The sequence below is a fragment of the Lipotes vexillifer genome, unplaced genomic scaffold, assembly GCF_000442215.2.
Source record: "Lipotes vexillifer unplaced genomic scaffold, Lipotes_vexillifer_v1.1 scaffold125, whole genome shotgun sequence".
NCBI classification, from domain to species: domain Eukaryota; kingdom Metazoa; phylum Chordata; class Mammalia; order Artiodactyla; family Lipotidae; genus Lipotes; species Lipotes vexillifer.
Window position 1 is genome coordinate 195,051 of NW_006785403.1, and position 22,416 is coordinate 217,466.

Consider the following 22,416-nt stretch of genomic DNA (forward strand, 5'->3'; position numbering starts at 1 on the left):
CATCCCTGGGAGGTGTTTTGTCCTCAGGGGGTTCTGTCATCACTTTTTGTGGGTGACTGGATTTAGCCAGTCTTTAATTAGTGGGCCTTTTGAAAAACAAATAGAAAGTTCAGCAAATGTTAGGAAACCTACTACCTCTTATTCTCCTATGTCAAGGACTGATGCTCTACAAATGACCCAGGTGAAAATAAATGCCACAAACCAAGCAGATGCAGAAATGCCCCAACACTGAGCATCACAAGCAGAATCTTTCAGTCTGACCAGGGAAGGTGAACATAAAAACAGTGCCTCACTATTAACCTCATCTTTTTTTTTTTTTCTTCTCTGTTGTGACAAAGCTTAATAATAACTTACACAAATAAAATCGTTTCTGTCATTACTCTCCATGAAGAGATTTCTCCCAAATGTGGAAGGCATATTTTGGATGGTCTCACTGAAATACCAACAGCATACAGGAAATACCAGGAGCCTTCCCTGCACCCACAGGGTACCTTCAGAGATCCTGAGACAGGCACAGTGGCCCATTACAGGGATTTCAATGAAAATAGAGATTTCAAATATGAGCAACAAATTGAAAGTCACAAGGGAGGATCTGTGACTCACGCTCTTTCTCCCGTTGGCGGTTGTATTGGGGATGTTCCTAGATGGGTGGTGGCAGGGATTTATTTGCCTGTTAATTTCCCCAAGCGGCTTGGGCAAGTACAGCTAGTATTCCATTCACTAACTAGTCAGATTGACCCATGTTCTCCATTCCCTCTAAAATACACAGACATGATCCAGCAATCCCACTCCTGGGCATATATTCCAGAGAAAACTATGGTTGGAAAGGATACATGCACCCCAGTGTTCATTGCAGTGCTGTTTACAAGAGCCAAGACATGGAAACAACCTAAATGTCCATCAACAGATGAATGGATAAAGAAAATCCATTGTGGTACATATATACAATGGAATATTACTCAGCCATTAAAAAGAATGAAATAATGCCATTTGCAGCAAGTGAAGTTAAGTCAGACAGAGAAAGACAAATATCATACGATATCACTTAAATGTGGAATCTAAAAAAAATGATACAAATGAACTTGTTTACAAAATAGAAACAGACTCATAGACTTGGAAAACAAACTTATGGCTACCAAAGGGGAAAGGTGGAGGGGGGGGATAAATTGGGGGTTTGGGGTTGACATATACACACTACTATATTTAAAATAGATAACCAACAGAGACCTGTATAGCATACGTAACTCCACTCAATGTTTGCAATAACCTAAATTGGGAAAGAATTTGAAAAAGAATAGATATATGTATATGTATAAATGAATCACTTTGCTGTACACCTGAAACTAACACAACATTGTGAATCAACTATCCTCCAGTATAAAATAAAAATTAAAATAAAACATAGACAGGTGTTCATAACATCGAGCGTACTCTATGCTACAAGGTCTACTCTCTATTATGCCTATGTCTTTCTGCTCTCACCAGTTACCAAGTTAGTTATTAAGTCTGTTTTTTTTTTTTTTTTTTTTGCAGTACGTGGGCCTCTCACTGTTGTGGCCTCTCCCGTTGCAGAGCACAGGCTCTGGACGCGCAGGCTCAGCGGCCATGGCTCACGGGCCCAGCCGCTCTGCGGCATGTGGGATCTTCCCGGGCCGGGGCACGAACTCGTGTCCCCTGCATCGGCAGGCGGATTCTCAACCACTGCGCCATCAGAGAAGCCCGGCAATAAAGTATTTTTAAACTGAGTATGTACATTATTCTTTTAGACATGCCATTGCACACTTAATAGACTATAGTATAGTGTAAACATAACTTTATATGCACTGGGAAACCAAAAAAATTCGTGTGACTCACTTTATTGTGGTGTTTGCTTTATTGCGGTGGTCTGGAACTGAACCTGCAGTATCTCCAAGGTCTGTCTCTATGTAAAGTTGTGAAATGTAAGTAAGTGAAAAAAAGGCAAATGTTTCTAAGAAAACTGAATGCTTTGCAAGGACCCAAATAAATGTGAGCCACTAAACGCAAAACAAAAGACATCAGCAAGCTGCTGAACTGGTGTGTGGCGGCGTGGACAAGGCAGCTGTTAAAAGAAAAAATGAAAAAGAGACTTTAAAAATGCAGCAGGAGTTTGCATTCAGACTTGTTATGCCTGGAAGTTAACGTGAAAAAGGCTCAGGAAACTATATTCAGCCAACACATATGTCCCTACACTAAAAAATCAATGTGTGAATGCAAGTTATATGTTTTAAGTTTAAAAAGATGTTGAAGAGGTGAACTTGTAAATGACTTTCAAGTAACTCAACAACTGCTAACTGAGAGCTGATATAAGGTCTCTACTGTAGCAGCAGCAGCATGAATGAGCATAATAACTAACACAGGAGAAGTCTTCCTAGTTGAGGGATCACTAGTTAACAGAAAAAGTCAAAGTGAGAAATCAAAAATAATATGTGTATACCATAAACCATATTTCAATTTAAAATGTACTGTTTAAAAATAAAAAAAAATACCATGATTATTTAATAAGAGCAGCAAATTTAAGTTGCTTTAAAGTATGATATTTTTCTTGGTATAATTCCTTTAGCTTTTTATTATTACAACATTGAAGAACAACATGGTTCTGCTGTTCTTCAGTAGCTTGTAAACCTACACACAGGGCAGTGCTAGCCACTGCGTGATTGATTTATGGTCTTGAACTTAATATCTTTTTTGTCCTCTTCATATGGATTTATCTGTTTATGTCATGGTATATATAATTTCTCCATCATTTAAAATTTTATTTTCCAACAAATCATCATCATGACTCCATTGTTGTTTACCTTCCTCGTCAGAATCTTCAGTTTGTCTGAACTCAGATAAAAACCCATTTTTTTTTTTTAACCATTGTCTTACACATCAAGATTTTGTGTTAAACTTTTCTTCTTAAGAATTTCATTCCAGGGGACTTCCCTGGCAGTCCAGTGGTTAAGACTCCATGCTTCCAACATAAGGGGCATGGGTTTGATCCCTGGTCAGGGAACTAAGATCCCACATGCCGGGCAGCCAAAACACCAAAAGAAGAAAAAAAAAAATTTCATTCCATGCCTTTGCCTCATGGTCAACAATATATTTTTGATATATTCTGTAGGATCTATATCCTTATTTTCTATTTTTTTTCCAAAATGCAACTCAAACCCTTTTTCCTAAGAAATATATTTAAAACATTTCATAATTCTTCGATCCACAGACAGGATCAAGAATATTATTCTTGCGGGGGGCACAGTAGGGAGGGGAGGACCAAAAAAAGGCCTTTAAATTCCTGACGATTAGGATGTAAAGAAAAGCTACCTAGAAAGAGTATGAGATTCTCAATTTTATTCTTCATGTGTTTCTTCATCGAAAGTACAATTAATGACAGAAACTACCTTCGATCAAGTCCAAGTCTGTTCCATTCACACTGACTTTTATGAGTAGTAAACTGGTACAGACTAAACTTTAAAAAGCTCTACTTATTTGCCAGTAACAGTAAGTGACAGCAGAGCCATCTTCAGGGGCATGTGACTTGTGCAGTCGCACAGGGCCCTGTGCTCAGAAGCGCCCCGTGCTTGTTTAATGTTCTGTTGCCATCATCTTGAAATTCTTACTAATTTTTGCACAAGGGGCTTCATATATTCACTTTTCACTGGGCTCTGGAAACTTTGTAGCAGATGGCAGACAGCTATAAGGAGTGCTGCTGTTTCCCCCTCCCCCCCTCACTGATGCTCTAATTTAACGCTACTCTTTTTGGAGGTAACATCTTATAAGTTGGACATGTTTCAAAATTGCAGACACATTTGCCGATCTAATTTTCTCTATTGATAAAGAACTCAACGTTCGGTAAAACTCTGAGTTGCAGAGGCTATCCACCGGTGCTCCTAAAATGGGGACTCTATGATATGTTTCCCTGGTGTTCAAGCCACTTGCCACCTGCTATAAAACTTTCAACACCCACTTTCTGATAGAGAACTGAGGCTTGTCCCTTTGAGAAAAGGTCTGCCGACTGTATCAATTATACCTGTCAGGCTTTGCCTCCGATCTCGTTTTGGTTTCTTTAAAGTGAAATGAGAACCAAGCCAGCTGCCAAGCAGTCTAAGTGCAGAATCCTTCTAGAGTTTTATTGCCTCAACCTTTCATCGCCTCGCCCTCTCAACTTCAACAGCAAAAAGATTTTAGCAGCTCATTCTTTGAATCTTCCCGAAGCATTTAATAGTTTCATAGAAATAATTCTCATGCTTATCAACTTCAGTTTTTCTTTTTTAACCAGTTAATGCAACAGTTAAAGTTTTAAATTACAACAGGATCAGCTCACACTCACAAGGCTGGGCAGACCTATGGATTTTAGTAAGCGCGGCCATTCTCTTGGCAGGAGCAGAAGGTCCGGGGTGTCCTAGAGTGACCCATTAGTTGTGAGTAATCAGTGTGCTGTCGGCTTCCGTCAGGTCACTCTACAGAGGTTAGGGGGAATGTGGGCTAATCTATGGTTAAGTGAAGCTAGATTAAGGTTAAGCTAGATCACTATTATAATACTAATAGTGATGGAACACCTCAAATCCAGAATTTACTGCATGCTCCCTCTGTGCCAGGCTGGCTGCATTACAAACACCAGCTCACAGTTCCTCCGCATGTGAGCATTCCAGGCTTCTTTTCCCCCCTCTACTGACTGACATGGCTTCAGGGATGAAAACTGTCCAGGCTTCTTTCTCCAGCCTCATCACAATACAGACTCACCTGCAAGTAATCTACTAACATCCATGGCATCCTAGTCTCACCTGTCTCAACTTCAATAGAAAAGAGGTTTTAGCAGCTTAGAGTGGTGTTTCACTCTCTGAAGAGCATGACTGGTGACTAAAAGGGTGGTGGTTTCAGTGGCTGCCCGAGTACAGGAGGGACAGAAATGGGGTTGGGACAGAGGAGAGTGCAGGACCCTGAAAGCTCTGGTCCTGCCCTGGCTCAGCCTCCACTAGCTGTGGAATTGGGACAAACTACCTAATAACTTGGTCTGCTCTTTATGAAATGAGCATCAATTTTCAAGCCCAGCTAGCCTGGCAGCGTGCAGCCACCCAGAGCAGGCATATGATAAATGAATGAATGAATGTGTGAATAGCCAGCAGGATGGCATAGGGTCAAATGAGACAGTGGATTTGAAAATGCTTGGGAAATAGCACAGAATTTCTCACAGGTGCAATGCTGGCATTATTACTCCCAGAATGTAATGTTTGTGCTCATGGAACTCCCCAGGAAACGAGATTCGGGAAACGTACTGAGCGGTCATGTTATCTTTCCATCCCTGTCTTGTTGAAGGACTTCAAAATACCTTGAAGACTGAAAGGGCACTTACCTCTAGCAATCTAACCAACTTTTATTTTCTTTGCTGAAATAATCCATCATTCTGACTGTCTCTGGTTTGAACACTCATCTATGTAATTCTACACAAATCCCCCACCATCTCATTTCTCATCGTGCACGTCAGCAGCTAGTTGAATGTAGCACTAGAGTAGGGTAAGGTTTTGAATGAGTTGGTAATATCCTTACCCTGTATTACGCCTCAGTCCTGAACTGTCCTTGTTTATAAACAATCGTTCCTTGAAATCAGCTTTCTGCCTTTCAGAGGGTTTTACACGGTTGTGTGAACAGACCTGAGAGGGCAAGGCCCTGGGATGGCAAGTCAAAAGGACCCCATGTCAGCAAGGTGGGTGCTGCGGGCCCCCTCATCAGCATGGTTGCCAGGGTTTCCGCAGTTGGTACTTGCCCGGAAGGGGTAGCTCTCTCCACTGAGAGCCAAGGAAACCCCAGGACGTTCTGATGTCAGGGGAGACCTTCTCCCTTGCTGGTGGCTGGTTAAGAGGGGAATGTGGAAAGGGAGGGATGGGGTGCATGAGGCTTGTCCAAGATGCCTTAAGAAGGCTTAAGGCTTTCATAGGTCCCATTAGTCCACAGACCTCTGGGAATACGAGCAAAGCCAGGCCCGTCACTTCCCTCTTCCCTACTCTCTGAAGCTGTCTTTCCGCCAGCTTTCCCCAGCAAGCTGCCTCTGGCATTTATTTTAGTTTTATTTTACTTTCAAAAAAAGATGGGGTTGGAGGCACGTGGAAGAAAGAGCTTTCCTCCCAAAAGAACCAGTGACAGTGAAAACAGTAACTTCCTGAGACAACTGGCAGAAGAAAGGGGACTCAGAGGTCAAAGTAGCCATCACCTCCTGCACAGACACTAGCACCCCTTCCCATGGAATCTTCTGGGCCTGGCCTGGCCACTGCCCTGCGCTCAGCCTGAGTAGCCAATGATCCCAGCCCGAGTTTGCCCTTATTCTACAGCACACTGAGGATTCTCCAGCGCATGGTAAACAAATGAAATCAGTAACATTGGCACTGATTTATGGGGAGACAGTGCCATGGTTGAAGGCACAGGCTTCAGAATCAGATAGTTGAGTCATGGTTTCATCGCTGACTCGCTGTATGGTCCTGGGCGAGGAACTTGCCCATAGGATTCCTGTGAGGAAGTGGGAAGGTAATACCTACACGAAGCACTTAGCCAGCACCTGGTAACTAATACCTATAATGTCATTGATAAAAATGCAACCTTCAGGATGTCAGAACAGGCTTAATGTGTCTCTGAACACAAGGGGATTGACAGACTTCTACGTGAAGGCTACCCAAAAGGATGATTTGAGAACTAGCATGACATGAGGGTTTTTATTAGATTAGAAAATCTGAAGAGTTTCTAACATTTAAAATGGGTTGGTTGTGGCTTAACATTAATATTTAACGTGACTCAGCTAGAAGAATTCTCAGGTCACTTGAGAGTTAAAAATAGCATTTTAAGTCAACAGAAACAATGAATAAATGAAGTGTCTCATCACGACCAGAAAGATGTTTATAGTTTGCTAAGTCCCTGCTTTGCATAGCAGGCCCCGTGGAATCCCTATTTCTCCGGCAGAGAGAACAAAATTCCTTTTAAGAACTCAATCCTTGACACAATTTACATTTTTTAAGCAAGGTAATGCATACTTGTCTTCTCAAAGGCTTATTATGTTGTTTAAAATGTATAACGTATGAATATTAAATCACAAGAACTATAGCAAATAATATCACCCAATTGTCATGTAGATTTTCTTCCAAGGAAAAGAACTAAAAATATACACAAATCCACTCAAATTACCCAGGCTATATTGGGTTCTTTTGGAATTTTTTAAAAACTTATTTTATATTTAACCCATATGCTTCTCATGTGATTTTCCTTTTTATGGAAATGCAATATCTGTTTCAGGCATTTGGAAGAAACTGGGTCTATGATGATATGGGAAGGGAAACAGTATTTAATAGTTCCATTCTGAATCATGCTTGAAAATTACTTAGAATGGCTGACAAATGAAACCCTTCCAAAATTAGAAGAGAAGGAAGGGAAGTGGGGCTAAACTAAAAGACATAGTGAACAAATTTTTCTTATATTTTGAAACAATGCATTGACCTTTAACATCAATGAATGCTGAATTTTATTACCAAATAACTGAATTAAAAAATATTTTTAACTTATAGAATCAGTGAGCTAATACCTGCCCTTATGATACTTAGCTAAAAGTCAAACCCAAGTTAGTGGATGGCATTGCAACAGGAGAGAGAAGAAAGTTAGAAACAGAGGACTGTCCTTTGCTCAGGGGGAGGGGAGGAAGGGGAAGAAAACTGGGGTAAGAGAACGTTTATCTGTCTTTCAGGATGGAAGTGGATGGTCAAGAATAGTCATTTCAGGACAGGGTGGTGCCCAGGGATGGGAGACCAAGGGTGGGGGACGTGGGAGTCAGGCGTGTGCCCTCATTCTCCAATGCCCTTGGCTCCCAGGCATTAGCCTAGGTAAGTCTATGCCACTTGGATGGACCAGCGCATCCTTTTTTCTGCCATCTCTGCCTCCTCTGCCCAGGACACCTGAGTCTGCCCAGGACAGATAGCGGCCATCCTTCCATCCCCTGCCTGGCCCCCTGCTTCCCTGAACAGACCTAAGAGGTAGGAGGCTGAGAGTGAGTTAGGGGACAAACAGGAAGCTATGGGCTCTTATTCCTTTAGTTATTCATGACTGGATGGATGGAGAAATGAATAAATGAATGAGTTTATGAACATTTATTCATTTATACTGTGAGTAAGCTGCCATGGGAGAGACTAGAAAGATCGGGAGTGGTGAAGGTCACGGCAATTCCTACCAACTAACTGTTCGTGGCTGCCTGGAGATGGCTGTTGATAAAGGTATGAGTGTGCTGGGCTCGGTGAGAAAGATGCCAGGACGAATTACAAGGGGCTGCCAAGGGCACGGAAGGGGAGAGTGGCCACCCAGGCAGCCAACGTGCATCCCTGGTTTAGGAAGCAGCATTTGAGCTGGGACTTGAAGGTCAGGAGGAGCTGGGTGCTCTGGAAAAGGGGACCGTGCGGGGACAGGGTGGCCACACTCGGGGAAGCCTGTTACAGTGCAGAGGCAGGAAAGTGAGAGATTCCCACTAAAAATGGCTGAGGCTGGCGTTGGCCAAACTTTGGTGGGTGAGCAGGTGAAGAGGCTGCAGGTTAGGGGGGCTGGCCATGGAGGGCCTTGCTTTCTCAAATTATTGATTCTTTTTGTGTTGTCCATTCCCTAGCACCAATCCCTAATTGTTTTCCAAGCTTTTCCAAGTCTCCATGTCTCAGTGGACCCTCAATAAAGATTTGATAGAGAATCATGTAGCTGGTGCTCACGAAGAATCGTTGTGGGCCCTGCGAACACACACCTCTCTCCAGTTCAGAAGTGTCTGAACCAATTAAGTGATCTCAGGAGCCAGAAGCAAGTCACAGGCCAACTAGTGATACATTAATCATAGGAAGTTGTTTTTTCACATAACATCATTTTCTAGACACAGAATTCTCCAAACTCCAGGTGAAAGGGCTTATAACCAAGGTAACCACCATCACGTCATCAGGATAATTTAAGACGTAAATCAAGACATGGTTACGCAAAACAAAACCACAAGTATGTTTTCCCCTTTCATTGGTTTTTGCTGATAACCCTCCTTGTGCTTTTAGAGCTGTGACACTGCTAACACAGACTTAGCGTCGGGTACTATTTTTTTTTTTTTTCTTGCGTTATGCGGGCCTCTCACTGTTGTGGCCTCTCCCATTTGCGGAGCACAGGCTCCGGACACGCAGGCTCAGCGGCCATGGCCCACGGGCCCAGCCGCTCCGCGGCACGCGGGATCCTCCCGAAACGGGGCACGAACCCGCGTCCCCTCCATCGGCAGGCGGACTCTCAAGCACTGCGCCACCAGGGAAGCCCCGGGTACTATTTTTGAAAGATAGGCTTGTGGAGCTGTTTGAAGAACAATCATCCTCTTCAAAAGGAAGCTGGATGCAAAGGAGATACTTTTCCCTACTTAGGTGGTGCCCAACCCTGTCATTTCTGCAGAAACCACTTGATTTGGTTGTAAGTTTTTTTCTTCTTCAATACTCACATATAAAAATCCACAAGCCAATAAAAAGGTCACCTCCCTCAAGTCCTGAGAGCACAGTGGCTTTCAGGAGATCATGTAGAATTAACCCCACCCAAGCTCCATCCTCTTTCCCACATTTTATAGAAGATAAACTATGACAATTAAAAAAAAAAAGCAATAATGAGAAAATGCTATTTTGACCAGGAATCAGAAGGCCTGTTTATGTAGAAGTAATTATGGAGAGACCTGCACAGCCTCGAAAATCAGTCTGGCTGCTAATTCTCCTCAGGCGAACATGAATTTGGCCCACTTGCTGGCAACTCTCTACGGATGTTCTATATGGCTGAGCACCAGATCAAGACAGAAAAAGCAGTGTAAACCTTTTGCAAATTAATACCACTTAGTTGATGACACACTTTTTTTTTTTTTCTTCTTTCCATACCTAGATGTTTAGTGCTGCAGAAAAGAAAGATAAAAAAAAGCAGAGATGGGCACTGCTTTAACTCCTTACAGGAGAGCTCGGATCCGCCCTTTTGGTTTCAAGACACTAAGAAAAAATTGATCTCTTTCACTTTGGCCAGTGCTGTTCTTCCAAGAACTGCTGCTGCTTTTCACACAGCAGCAAACATCACCTTCCTGATGTTAGCAACTGAAAAACAGGTCTGTCCCCTGGCAGTGTCACGAGACGTGGCAGCTGCCAAACTGAGGTTCTGCCTCCCTCCTCCCCACACCCCCAAATACTCGTGTTCTCTCTGTGTGTGCAACCAGTGGGAAGAAAATTAACCTGTAGAAAAGAAAGAGAACAATACAAACGAACCATAGAGCCAAACTTTTAGACACAGAAATTACTTAAAATCTTTGAAAAAATCAGTTGAGGTCTTCTGGAGGAAAAACACATCAGTTCTTTGAAAAATATCCCCAAGCCCACCTCCTCCTTTCAGTTTGACTGAGAACTGATAGAGAATTTACACCTCAGTGAATCTGTGTAGTTGCAGCAAAACCACAAACCTTGGAGAACAGATTCAAATTCATTGTTCTACCCAATAAGCCAGGAGCCACCATCAGCATGGGGCAAAACAGTCTCCATTTAGGGCCCGATTGAGCTACCTCATGGTTATAAAATAATTCAAAGACCAGCTGCTAGACCCGGTGGCAGTCTAAATAAAGAGACAGGAAAGAAGAAGAAAAAGCATCCCAGGATAAAGGTGGTCCATGAACGGGCTTTGTGGTTTTAGAGTTTGGGAGGATTCTGTGAAGCCCCTTAAGTAGTACATATGCACATGTTCATTTCTCTGGAGAGAGGGTCTATAGCTTTCAGAAAATTCTCAGAGATCCCTGACCACCCACTTCCCATAATACAGCAAATAATCCCCGGAACCAGAGGAAGCCCTCACCATCAGCAGAAAAGTTCCCTGTAACTACATAATAAAACAGAGGATGTTTTACCTTCGCAGAAAAAAGTTATAATATTACAACCGGTGGGCTATTCACACTCAAGCAGTGGTGCAGCAATAAATCTCTATAATGATTTTAAATTGTAAAACCATCCTCCTGGTTCCATAAATATATCCTATGTAGTGTTCATAAAAGGGGCTTCTCATAAAAAGCATCAAAGGACAGCCACTGCCTCATTAATTTGGCCCAGAATCAACAACACTCAATAAATATTAATTAATCAATGATTAACTGAACAATTTTGTTTGTTGTCCTGAAATTTATAAGAGCTTTTCTAGGGGGAAATTTGAGGCCTAGGTCGCTTTAAAGAAAAAACCCAAACCCAGAAATCTGAGGGAATGCCTTGACTTCAGCCAGTCCTGCGGTCAATGTTGGCATTGTCTTCAGGGGTCAATGCGGGGATTTGAGGTCTAATGCCATTGTGAGAAGCCTGAATGCAAAAGGGCATGGGGCACGTATAAACCAAGAGAGAGAGCCCCAGGGGTACAATGCACAAACCCAACATGAGGACTGACTCAAAACCCAGCCTGTAAAGAAGCTTATCAGGAGGAAATGCTCAAGCTGAACTTTTCCCATGTTAGCGTCTCTCTTTCCCGAATGGCACGTGACACTTGTCCCCAGATACTGCACAGAGACCAGGCCTTTTTGCTCAGAAGGGAGAAACCAGCAGAGTCACTTACCTGATGCAGGTGGCTGGTCACTGGAAGGGCCTCCATAGCCAGGACCTCCCCTCACGGAGCTGGGAAGCCGTGCATCAGCCCCATCCATGGGCTGGCCTCCCACCTCTGCCCCATCAGCTGCTTCGGGAGGAAGGCCCATGCCATAGGCACTCTGGGGCAAGGGTCCACTTTGGGGGCAACCCATCAGGGGTTCCCGGTCCTCCCCAGCAGGGTTCCTGCAGCCTGCACAGCCATCTGCAGAGTTGGAGCTGGCTGCCCAGTGGGGGTAATTGCCACCCTCCACTTCTCTTTGCAAGTACTTTTCGGAGGACATAGGAATCCAGTCAGTCCTGCACAGAGGCTCAGCGAAGTGGCAGCTTTCGGAATCCACCAAGCTCTCTGTCCCAGTGAAGCACTGGCTTAGACTGTCATTCTCTCCCACCTCCAGGGGTTCAGGGAAAGGCGGTGTGGATGTGCTTCCAGGCTGAGTGAAGAACAATATAGAGTCTGGGGTCCGGGGGGGTCTGTCCACGTATTCGTCTTCTGTGGGAATCTGCCTGAAGGCATCCCCCTCAATCTCGCTGACCAGGGTGAGCATCCTGGCATCTTCTCCCGGCACACAGGGACCGCCACCTGCACACGCACCTCCACTGTCAGGACAGCACATATCTTCAGAAAACATCTTCTGTTCCAGAGTCAGCAGTAAGACACCCTCACAGATTTCACGCTGACTAGGGGCTTCCACATGAGTGCAGCTAAGATTGCTGCCTGAGGACTCCTGCTGATTTAAATTCAGAAGGCAGAGCATTAATCCAGCGATATTAGAACATGGGTCTGTTAAACGTGGCTGAAAATGGTGCTTATAGTAATTATTTCCACCATAACAAGTACAGATGGAATACTCACTATGTCGCTTTATTTGGGTTATTTAAGATTAGGGGGTGGGGAGAACCCTCAGATAGAGTACAACCAGAATCAGATGAATCTAACTGCATTTCCGACGGGATAGCATGTTTACACTGAAGCAAGGGGGAGAGCTGACCCAAATAACTTTAGAACACAGGATTTTGTCTATACCCTCAATCTAAATTTTTAAAAAACCCTGTAAACAAATATTGAACTCTGGTTAGTAGCTTTGCTTTTTGCTGTGGTATGGCTTAGTGATTCTGAAACTACTTTCTGTGTATTCTGGAACTGAGTAAATATACTGAGAATAATAGGAGCTGGGTTTCTTACTGTTGGAAAAGGGAAGATTCAAATACAGCTAAAGAAAGACTACAATAAATCCTGTAGTGTTGGGACCAGAATTGGAGAAATCAGTATGAGCTCAAGGTTTACAATTTGTATGTCTTTGGGGACTTCCCTGGTGGCACAGTGGTTAAGAATCCGCCTGCCAATGCAGTGAACACAGGTTTGAGCCCTGGTCCGGGAAGATCCCACACGCCACGGAGCAACTAAGCCCGTGCGCCACAACTACTGAGGTCGCAAGCCACAACTACTGAAGGCCGCGTGCCTAGAGCCCGTGCTCCGCAACAAGAGAGGCCACCACTATGAGAAGCCCGAGCACCGCAACGAAGAGTAGCCCCGGCTCGCCGCAACTAGAGAAGGCTTGCGTGCAGCAACGAAGACCCAACACAGCCAAAAATAAATAAATAAATATTTTAAAATGTATATATCTTTATACTTAAGAACCTAGACCTAAAGGATATAATGGGATAATTAATGAAATTTTAAGATCAAATGTAAATTATTGATATATAATAGTATTGTACCACTACTAAATTTTTTGATTTTGATAAAGGTACTATGGGTATATAAGAGAATGTCCTTGTTCTTAAGAAATTCACATGAGTATTTAAGGGCAGAGGAACATGATGTCTGCCACACACTCTAAAATGGTTCAAGAGGGCTTCCCTGGTAGCACAGTGGTTAAGAATCCACCTGCCAATGCAGGGGACACAGGTTCGAGCCCTGGTCCAGGAAGATCCCACATGCCGGGGAGCGAGTAAGTCCATGCGCCACAGCTACTGAGACTGTGCTCTAGAGCCCATGAGCCACAGCTACTGAAGCCCACACGCCTAGAGCCCATGCTCTGCAACAAGAGAATCCACCGCAATGAGAAGGCCGCGCACCGCAACGAAGAGTAGCCCCCCACTAGCCATAACCAGAGAAAGCCGCGCGCAGCAGCAAAGACCCAACGCAGCCAAAAAATAAATTAATTAAATAAATAAATTTTAAAAAAATGGTTCAAGAGAAAAAATATACATATGCATATACAAACGTACAGATAGCAAATAATAAAGCAATGTGAAAATATAAACAATCGGTGGATCTGAGTATAGGGCAGGTGGAAGTTTTTTGTACTATCTCACTGCTTTCCTACAATTCTGAAGTTATACCAAAATTAAAAGCCACCAAAATAACTACAGAGTACAGGAATGTGACTGCTCTTCCCTCCTAGGAATCTGTACTAGGCAATAGAGATTGGCACTACAATAATAATATAAATACATGGGCAGAGAGATGACAGAAATGGAATGAAATACAAAGAAAACAGCATTTAGGATGACCACTGACTTGGGCTTTGGGTTACTCTGTGGGGATCAATCCTGGGATTTGAGGTTCCATCCTCTCAACGAAGTACCCATTCACAATTTGACTCAATATTTCACTAATAATAGTTATAACAGCCAATTTTTTTTTTTTTTTTTGGCCTCATGCACTCGGCTTTGTGGGATGTTAGTTCCCCAACCAGGGATGGAACCCGGGCCCTGACAGTGAAAGCGCCGAGTCCTAACCACTGGACCATCAGCTCATGCACTGCTTTGTGGGATGTTAGTTCCCCAACCAGGGATGGAACCCGGGCCCTGACAGTGAAAGCGCCGAGTCCTAACCACTGGACCATCAGGGAATTCCCCCAAACTGTTAACAGTACTTAAAGGAGGCACTTAAGACTTTTAAATTTACCTTATTTCCACTTAGGCGGCCGCAAGCTTCATTGACCCAGTGCCACAAATTAGCTAGAAAAACAAAGTAAGGATAAGCGCTTCATATCATTATTTCCTATTTCTAATTCAGTATTATTGACCACTATGTCAGATCAATATTGTCTTTAAACAAAATCGTCTGCAAATCTGAGAGTGAAACATTTAAAAGAAAATCAATCAATTTAAAGACTAAAGGCATCTTCCTCCTCCTATCAAAAACAGAAATTTTTGATCTATGTAAAGCCAAACAAGATGCCCTAATGTTCCACTGAATACCTTCAGGCACATCTGAGGGCTGTCAGAGCTGCTGTTTTGACTATAGACATTCTCATGCCCTTAGCAATTTTTCTTTGACTATTAGGGACCCTGTTAGGTATTGCAGGGGAACAAAGGTGACGTGGGTCTAGGGGACTTAGCACAAATATATGTATGATAAAAGTAAAGTGCACGCCAGAATGCTGTGTCAGGCCCCACTGAATTCCAGCGGGCCCCGAATCCTTTTCCCCTACACCCTGCTGCTTCTCAGAAGAAAGAAGAGTATGTTCTGTGGCATGTACAAAGTATATCTTCCTTAACTTTTTAAAATAGAACTGATGAAACTTAAAAGGTCAAATCTGTGAATTAAAAAAATCTATGAATGTATATAATACAAAGGTAAAATTTTATCCCACGTCCACTGAGTATCTGATGTTGAATTCACTATAAAGACTAAAGCTAAGAGGTTGTCCATTTTCCACTGGAAGATAATGACGTCATCATAATAGGTAATGATGCCTCTTATGTGACCTTGCCTGGTCTATTTAACCTCTCTGAGCCTCAGTTTCCACATCATAAAACAGGGGAAATAATAATGCCTCCCTCTCAGTGCTGTTGTGGAGACTTAGGACATGTAAAATATGTAGAGCAGTGCTGGCACATGATAAATATTTAATATGTCAGTTACGACTATCATCATCATCACTTTAAAATTATATAAAAAAAGATACTCCACATAAAAGGAAAGTTGCAGCTCTTTCCTTTCAGGGATCAGGAGTAGACAATTACAGATGATACTAAAAATAACATTTGTACACAGAGGTGGTAATTACTCCTAACTACTATGATAATCTCTCTCCTGGTTGATTGCAAAAGCCCTCCTTACTGGTGGGTCTGCATCCACTCTTTCTGTACCCCCCAAATTTGTTTTAATTACTAAAATAGCCAAATACGAAAACCACAGGGTTGTTCTGCCTCCCTCTGCTCAGGATGGGAGCATATTTCTTAGCAGTTTCATGTCACACTGGTTCTGACTTTCTACTCCAGCTGCGCTAACCTTCCAATCCCCCCAACTTGCTCTGCTCCCTCCAATCGTGCAATTCTCTTTGCATGGAATGCTTTTGATTCTCCTTAGCTCCCCTTGGGCTAGTTCATTCCAACTTGTCTTTCAGATCTCAGGTCCCCTGACTCTGCCCTGGGAGGCCCTGGCTGACCCTGAGGCTGGACAGGCAACTCTGTCACCCCTGGAGCTCTTGCACCTCCCTTTCCACACTCAGCCTCATTCTATGGGCCAATCCCTGCCTTGCTCACAGAGAAGCTTCTTCCATTAGGGCACTGGCTCTGTTTGTGTTGCTCAGTATTGAGACCCCAGTGTCTGTCCAGTCCCTGGTGGCCAAAAAACATGTGTTGAATGAAGGGATGAAGAAAAAGCTGACAGTCACACATCCCGACTCAGTGATGGGCAGGCCCATTGCCTTTGCCATTGGTAAGATATGGCCAAAAGAGATTATCACAGAGAAAAAAACTAAAGAATAAAACACTGGGAGTCTGTTTATCTCATGAAAACATGGCTATATGAGTGAGCAATCCATCAGCATGTCTGAACATGCATTATTCAGATCCCCAGTTCTGATGTTGGGGAGGTGCAGTTGCATTAAATAACAGTATTCAACAATGATAGGCTTTTTAAAAAGTTAATTCCAACTTTTCCTCTTCAAATACTCTCTGCTTATCACTGGCATCGTCAGTCACCATCTTCCCTCTTTCATCTTTTGATTGCCCAATGTTACATTAGAGGATGGAATGTTAATGGAAATAGGAAGATATGCAGGATTTCATGAAGTCTATGGATGTGACTGTGAGAGAACTGATGGAATCACGGCAAAGCAAAGGTGGACAAAACAAGTGAGCAAGTGAAAATGGGAAAGGATGGTGAGACCACAGGTGCTTCAAAAGACAATGATGTGCACTAGGTTTAGGAAACGTAGTGAAGCCTTGAACAGTTTCTTAAAAATTATACTTTGTAGCTTTGTAGTATAAAAGTCAAACAGGATGTGATGTTAAAAGACACTATCAAACAAATTTTTTTTTTGGAAAAACTATTCCCAATAAACAAGACGACACTTGATTGTTCATTCTAAGAATGAGCACCTGCATTTTACTGAATATAAGACCACTTATTTTCAGAATTTTAAATTCACCTATCAGGGTAACACCCCAGTCAAAACTTTCCATCTGTCATTTACCTGAACATTTTGTCTCTGTTTTAATTAAGTAATTAATTAAATTTAAGTAATTAAAAAGGTTTGTATTCTAGGATAAATGCAACCCTCTGTATATCTGACACTATATAATCTATACAACAGTCATTGGTTTCCTGCACCTAGAATATTTTTGTTTGCATATACATAAAAGGCACAATCGATTTTTGTTCATTTGTTCGTTTGTTTGTTTTGCCAGAGAACAATGAATTAGGTATAAAGCGTGTGTCACCTTAGTTTAAACAGATCACCAGAGGCAGTCAGAGGGCAATATACGCCTCTTCAAAGCATACACCTAGAAATGTATCTATTGGCTTGAAGATTCATTTTCAAAACCCACCATAGACACAATACCTGTTAGTGCTTTCCCTTTCTTCCTATAGTAAACACCAAAGATGACAGCAGCAACTAATGCCACAGATATGAAGAGAAGCAGACTAATTAAACTGGGCAAGTAAATCTGGGGTTCTGTGTTGGAAGAAAATGAGAAAAATGGCATTAAAGAATGTTTATTTTTACTTTCTCCATTTAAAAACATAACCCTGGGCTTCCCTGGTGGCGCAGTGGTTGAGAGTCCGCCTGCCGATGCAGGGGACACGGGTTCGTGCCCCGGTCCGGGAAGATCCCACATGCCGCGGAGCGGCTGGGCCCGTGAGCCATGGCCGCTGAGCCTGCGCGTCCGAAGCCTGTGCTCCGCAACGGGAGAGGCCACAACAGTGAGAGGTCCACGTAACCACCCCCCCAAAAAAACAACAAAAAAAGCCCAAAAAACTCCATAACCCTTTCAATCAAACCCCAGAATCAAGGGTGTTGGTGTGAAATAAGAACAATAGGAAGGTCCCCGGCCCTGACTGTAGGTTTGTCAGGGAGAGCTCGCGTTCAGAAGGGTGAAATCCACAATGCAAGTCCGGTCCTGCCGGCTGCCATAGCTCTCTCTGAGGGGCCAGCCCAGGACCATATTTAAATGCTTCTACTTTAGAACAACTCTAATAGGGATGAGCACACCATCCATCATCTTTGTTTACCTACAGAACACTTCACTCTCTCTAGGTGGATGGGCCCTGGAGGCAAAAGGAAGCCCCTTATCAAATCTCTTTCCAAATAACAACATGGCACCAGGGTTTTGCTGGTCATGAGAACAGAACCACAGGCATCCTGCAAAGTGTTTCAGGTACTTCATGTACAGCACAATGTGGACTCAACCATTTTTTTCATCCCCCCCTTGATCACTTAAATGCTAGTGCCTTTATATTATAAGCTCTCGGTTTACATGACCTGGTTTCCGGACTCTGGCTTTTCTTCTCCTTTCTTTTTTTTTTTTGGCTGCACTGCTGCTGCACGCGGGCTTTCTCTAGCTGCGGCGAGCGGGGGCTACTCTTCATTGAGGTGTGCGGGTTTCTCATTGCCGTGGCTTCTCTTGTTGCAGAGCTTGGGCTCTAGGTGCACAGGCTTCAGTAGCTGTGGCTCACAGGCTCTAGAGTACAGGCTCAGTAGTTGTGGCACACGGGCTTAGTTGCTCTGTGGCATGTGGGATCTTCCCAGACCAGGGCTTGAACCCTTGTCCCCTGCATTGGCAGAAGGATTCTCAACCACTGCGCCACCAGGGAAGTCCTCTCCTTCTGTCTTTTTTAAGACAATTTTTCATTCCCTCAGTTATTTTGAATGTTCTCTTAATGGTCTTTTTAAAATGCTGCTCTGACTGTGCAATTCCTTATCCAGAATGCTTTGATGTTCTCCTGTTTGCCAAAATGTCAAAGCTAAGGCCTTGATTTTCTTAGTCAATGTCTATCAACCCCATCACTCTGTGGCCTAGGTTCTCTTGCCTCATTAGAAAGGTTTTCTTGCCACTTATGCCTCCTCCTGTGCTGTGATACCGGGACCCACCTTCACAGCCTCTCGCTCACCTGGGTAAGCAGCTTCCGCCATTAACTGTCAACTTTCTGTCAATCATTGAAACTGTACTTGAGATTGATTTGATCCACAGGATGTTCCAGAAATAATGATAACTATCTTCTAACAAGTTGCTAACTCTGGCTGGTGACCAAAATCTCCCATAGGTACCCTACTATGACCACTGTGACCACCACCATCCTATCACATTGGGGCATTTTAATTTATGTTTGCACCTCAGTTTTCTTTTTTGTTTTGGCATATATGAATAAATTACTAGTTATCCATTCCTTTTTTTGGCACATATGAATAAATTACTAGTTATCTATTCCACAGTAGAAAATTATCAAATAAACAACATATCTGGAATTAAAATACTAATAAAAATGAAATACTGAGCTGACTATGGATAGGACGAGATGAAAAGGGAGAAATGGATGCCTCTGGATATAGCATGTAATTCGGGAGAAATCTAGAAGAGCTGACTAGACTGGGGCACATCTACCCAACCAACCTGCTCTATTCAACATACCATTTGGTGGTTTTGTAGGTGGAAGAGAACTACAAACCACATCTGATTTATCGGTCCCATGAAGTGCTTCTGTCTCTCCAAGAATGGTACAGCTGTGAGGGGAAAGGTAGGTAAGTGCTTTGGTTTTATATTCTTATTAAAAAAAAAAAGCTACAAAAGGTTCTATCCCTTTAGATTGCAAGCTCATTCAGGAGAGGAACCAGGTCTTTGTGGATGCTTGAATTGCCAGTGTCTATCCACACATCATTAAGGTGGACAAAGCCAATAGTAACTACTGCCAGTGTTCTCTAAGAACTACTCTGAGAGCATGGTCCAAAACAGAAAAGACTGGTGTCTTCAGTAAAGAAGATTCCAAATTCAATTACCATGGCTAAGTGATAAACTTTGGATGAATACCCTTTCGAAGTTGAAAACACAGAAAATCTTTTCAAAATAAAACTTGGATAAGTGGATCAGAAAATAAATATTTTACGAGAATTCATTTATTGGGAACTAAAAGAATCATGACATTGATTATGAGTATTCAACAACAAGCATGCCATGAAAGGACTCAGGGATTTCACTCTGGATATACTCACATAAGTGTGAGATAGTATATAGAAAAGATAATACATTGCAAACTTAGTTACTACTCCAAAAGACTGCAAACCACTTAAATGACTATCAGTAGAGAGCTTATTAAATAAATTATGGTACATCTCTATGATGACATACTACGTAGCTATAAAAAGCCACAAAGATCTAAGTGAACTAATATGGAATGAGCTTCCTTCAGGATATATTATGCGGAAAAAAAAAACCCCAAGTGTGTAAACATTTATTTAAACAGGAGGCTTCTATTTGCACATACACCACACACACACACACACACACACACACACCTTTGTACAAGTAAACCAGTGATGCTGGGAAGCTGGGAAAAGTGGGACTGGTGAGTGATAATAAGCATCCTAAGTAATTTGCAACTAAATAAGGTTAGAAAAAGGGAAAAAGCAGCTGCAACTATAAGTCAAAGCTTCAGTCAGACTGAATCTAACAAGCAATACACAACTCCTGTCACACATCAGGGGGAAGATTGGCTGCACTGGTTTATGGCCCTCACGCCCAATTGACAGACTTTTTCTGTTGTGAACCTGGCTTCCAGAGGAAGCCTCATCAAACGGAATCAGTCTGTTTTCAAAACAGACGAGACAGCAGAGGCTGAGTTGGGTTTAAAATCAACAAACCCTCTGCGTTCCTTCATTGTCACTTACTTGGTCCAGGGTTTGCACTTTTCTGTAGAGGAAGAGGCGTCAGAGAAGTAGCCGGCGAGGCAGGGCTCGCACACCGTGTCCTTGTTGAGCTGCACTGTCAAAAAGACCAACGGACAAAAGAACACGAGACAAACGAGGACACTTAGAGATCGGCCAGGAGGATGGTCCAGAGGACCAGAGATCAGAAGCGCCCCGCCTGCCTCTTGCATCCCCATTCCTGCCCTCACCACCTGCAGCCGGTGGCTGAAGTCCTCACAGACTTCAGAGGGCCCGAGACCCCACAGCAGGTGACAGCACTGTGTCCAGAGGGGAACTGGCTCACTGTCAGGGTGCCAACGCCAGATCTGAATTAGATCCAGCTCTCTGGTCCGGACCCTCTGCCGGTCAAAGCCACCATCCTGGTCACCGATCCTTTGTTTCCTGGCCAGGGAGCCTGCTATCTGTTTTGTTTTAATCAAGCACCTGTCTGTTCTCCCTGTCTCCCCTCTGGGGCTTACACCAGGCTTTGGGTACAGAGAATGGCAGCCCAGTTACCGCTTTTAAAGGAAACTTCTTGTCTTGACCCTTTCCGATCAATACTCTTACCAGTCTAAGTATCGGAGTGTTGACAAAGTTCTCAAAGCAAAGAAAAAAGAAAAAAAAGAACCAACCTACACTATAGGTCTCTTTCCCCTAAACCGAGGGTTGGTAGTAACAGTTTTCTATAAAGAGCCATACAATAAATATCTTAGGCTTTGCAGGTCTTCTGGTCTCTGCAAATTACTTGCAGTGTGAAAGAAGTCATAGATAATGTGTTAAAAATAAATGGATGGGGCTGTGTTCCAATAACATCCTATTTACACAAACACAAGTGGTGGGATGGATTTTGGACCCCTGCCTTAAGCCATAGCACTGAAAGCAGGAATTGATCCTGGTTAGTAAGCTGTCTTCACCCCTCTCATATTCCACATGAACTACATTATCAAAATAGGAAATGTCTCAGATTTCCTATGCCTATTACCTTTACTGCAATTGACACATGATGACCCTTTGGTAATTCCAGTAAAGAAGGACATTGGCTACCATGTGATATCATAATAAGCAACTGGCTTGTGCCAAAACCACAAATTACTCTTGAAATTAGTAGCACTTCTGTGGTTTATTTTCATGAATAAAACCCTAAAATAAGGAATTATATTTTCTTTGTCCAAAGTCAGGTGGGAAGTACATTCTTGATTTCTCAATTGCCTCAATAAGTAGGGTACCCACCCCTTACTCTAGCAATTTGATTTGCCTTGAAATGATATCAACAAAGGTGCATTTAACATCTAGTCACTCGTATTAATTCAAACAGCTTTTCAAAAGATAAACACCCCCTGGAAGAGTAACCCTTAAAAGCAAAGCGACTTCCTAAAGGGGCTGCAAGGCACGAAGAGCTTGAAGGGACACGACTTTCATGTCTGCTCTTTGTAACACTGACCTGCTGGGGGCATCCTGCACATTCTCCTTTCTCTTTCTTCCTTTCACAATCACACTCCCACTTTATAAAAGAAGGCACACTTCATACCTTCTCCAAATCCTACCACAGTGCCAAGCTTCTGAGATGCCAAACAAAGCAACAAGTCAAAATATTGGTGATGGAAAAAAGCTCCTGCATTCAGAGCACCTCATTACAGCTTCTGTCTTTCCCT

General features: G+C 43.0%; 1 protein-coding gene across 1 annotated transcript in view; it reads right to left on the bottom strand.

Moving 5' to 3' along the window:
- Window positions 1–22,416, bottom strand: part of TNFRSF11A (TNF receptor superfamily member 11a) — a 53,007-nt gene that overhangs the window by 1,077 nt on the left and 29,514 nt on the right. Inside the window, exons 8-12 of the mRNA XM_007457533.1 lie at window positions 20,747–20,840; window positions 19,494–19,585; window positions 17,426–17,539; window positions 14,536–14,588; window positions 11,590–12,346 (exon numbers count right to left, since the gene is read on the bottom strand). Of these exons, the coding sequence (XP_007457595.1) occupies window positions 11,590–12,346; window positions 14,536–14,588; window positions 17,426–17,539; window positions 19,494–19,585; window positions 20,747–20,840 (1,110 nt within the window). The remainder of the gene's footprint in view (window positions 1–11,589; window positions 12,347–14,535; window positions 14,589–17,425; window positions 17,540–19,493; window positions 19,586–20,746; window positions 20,841–22,416) is intronic.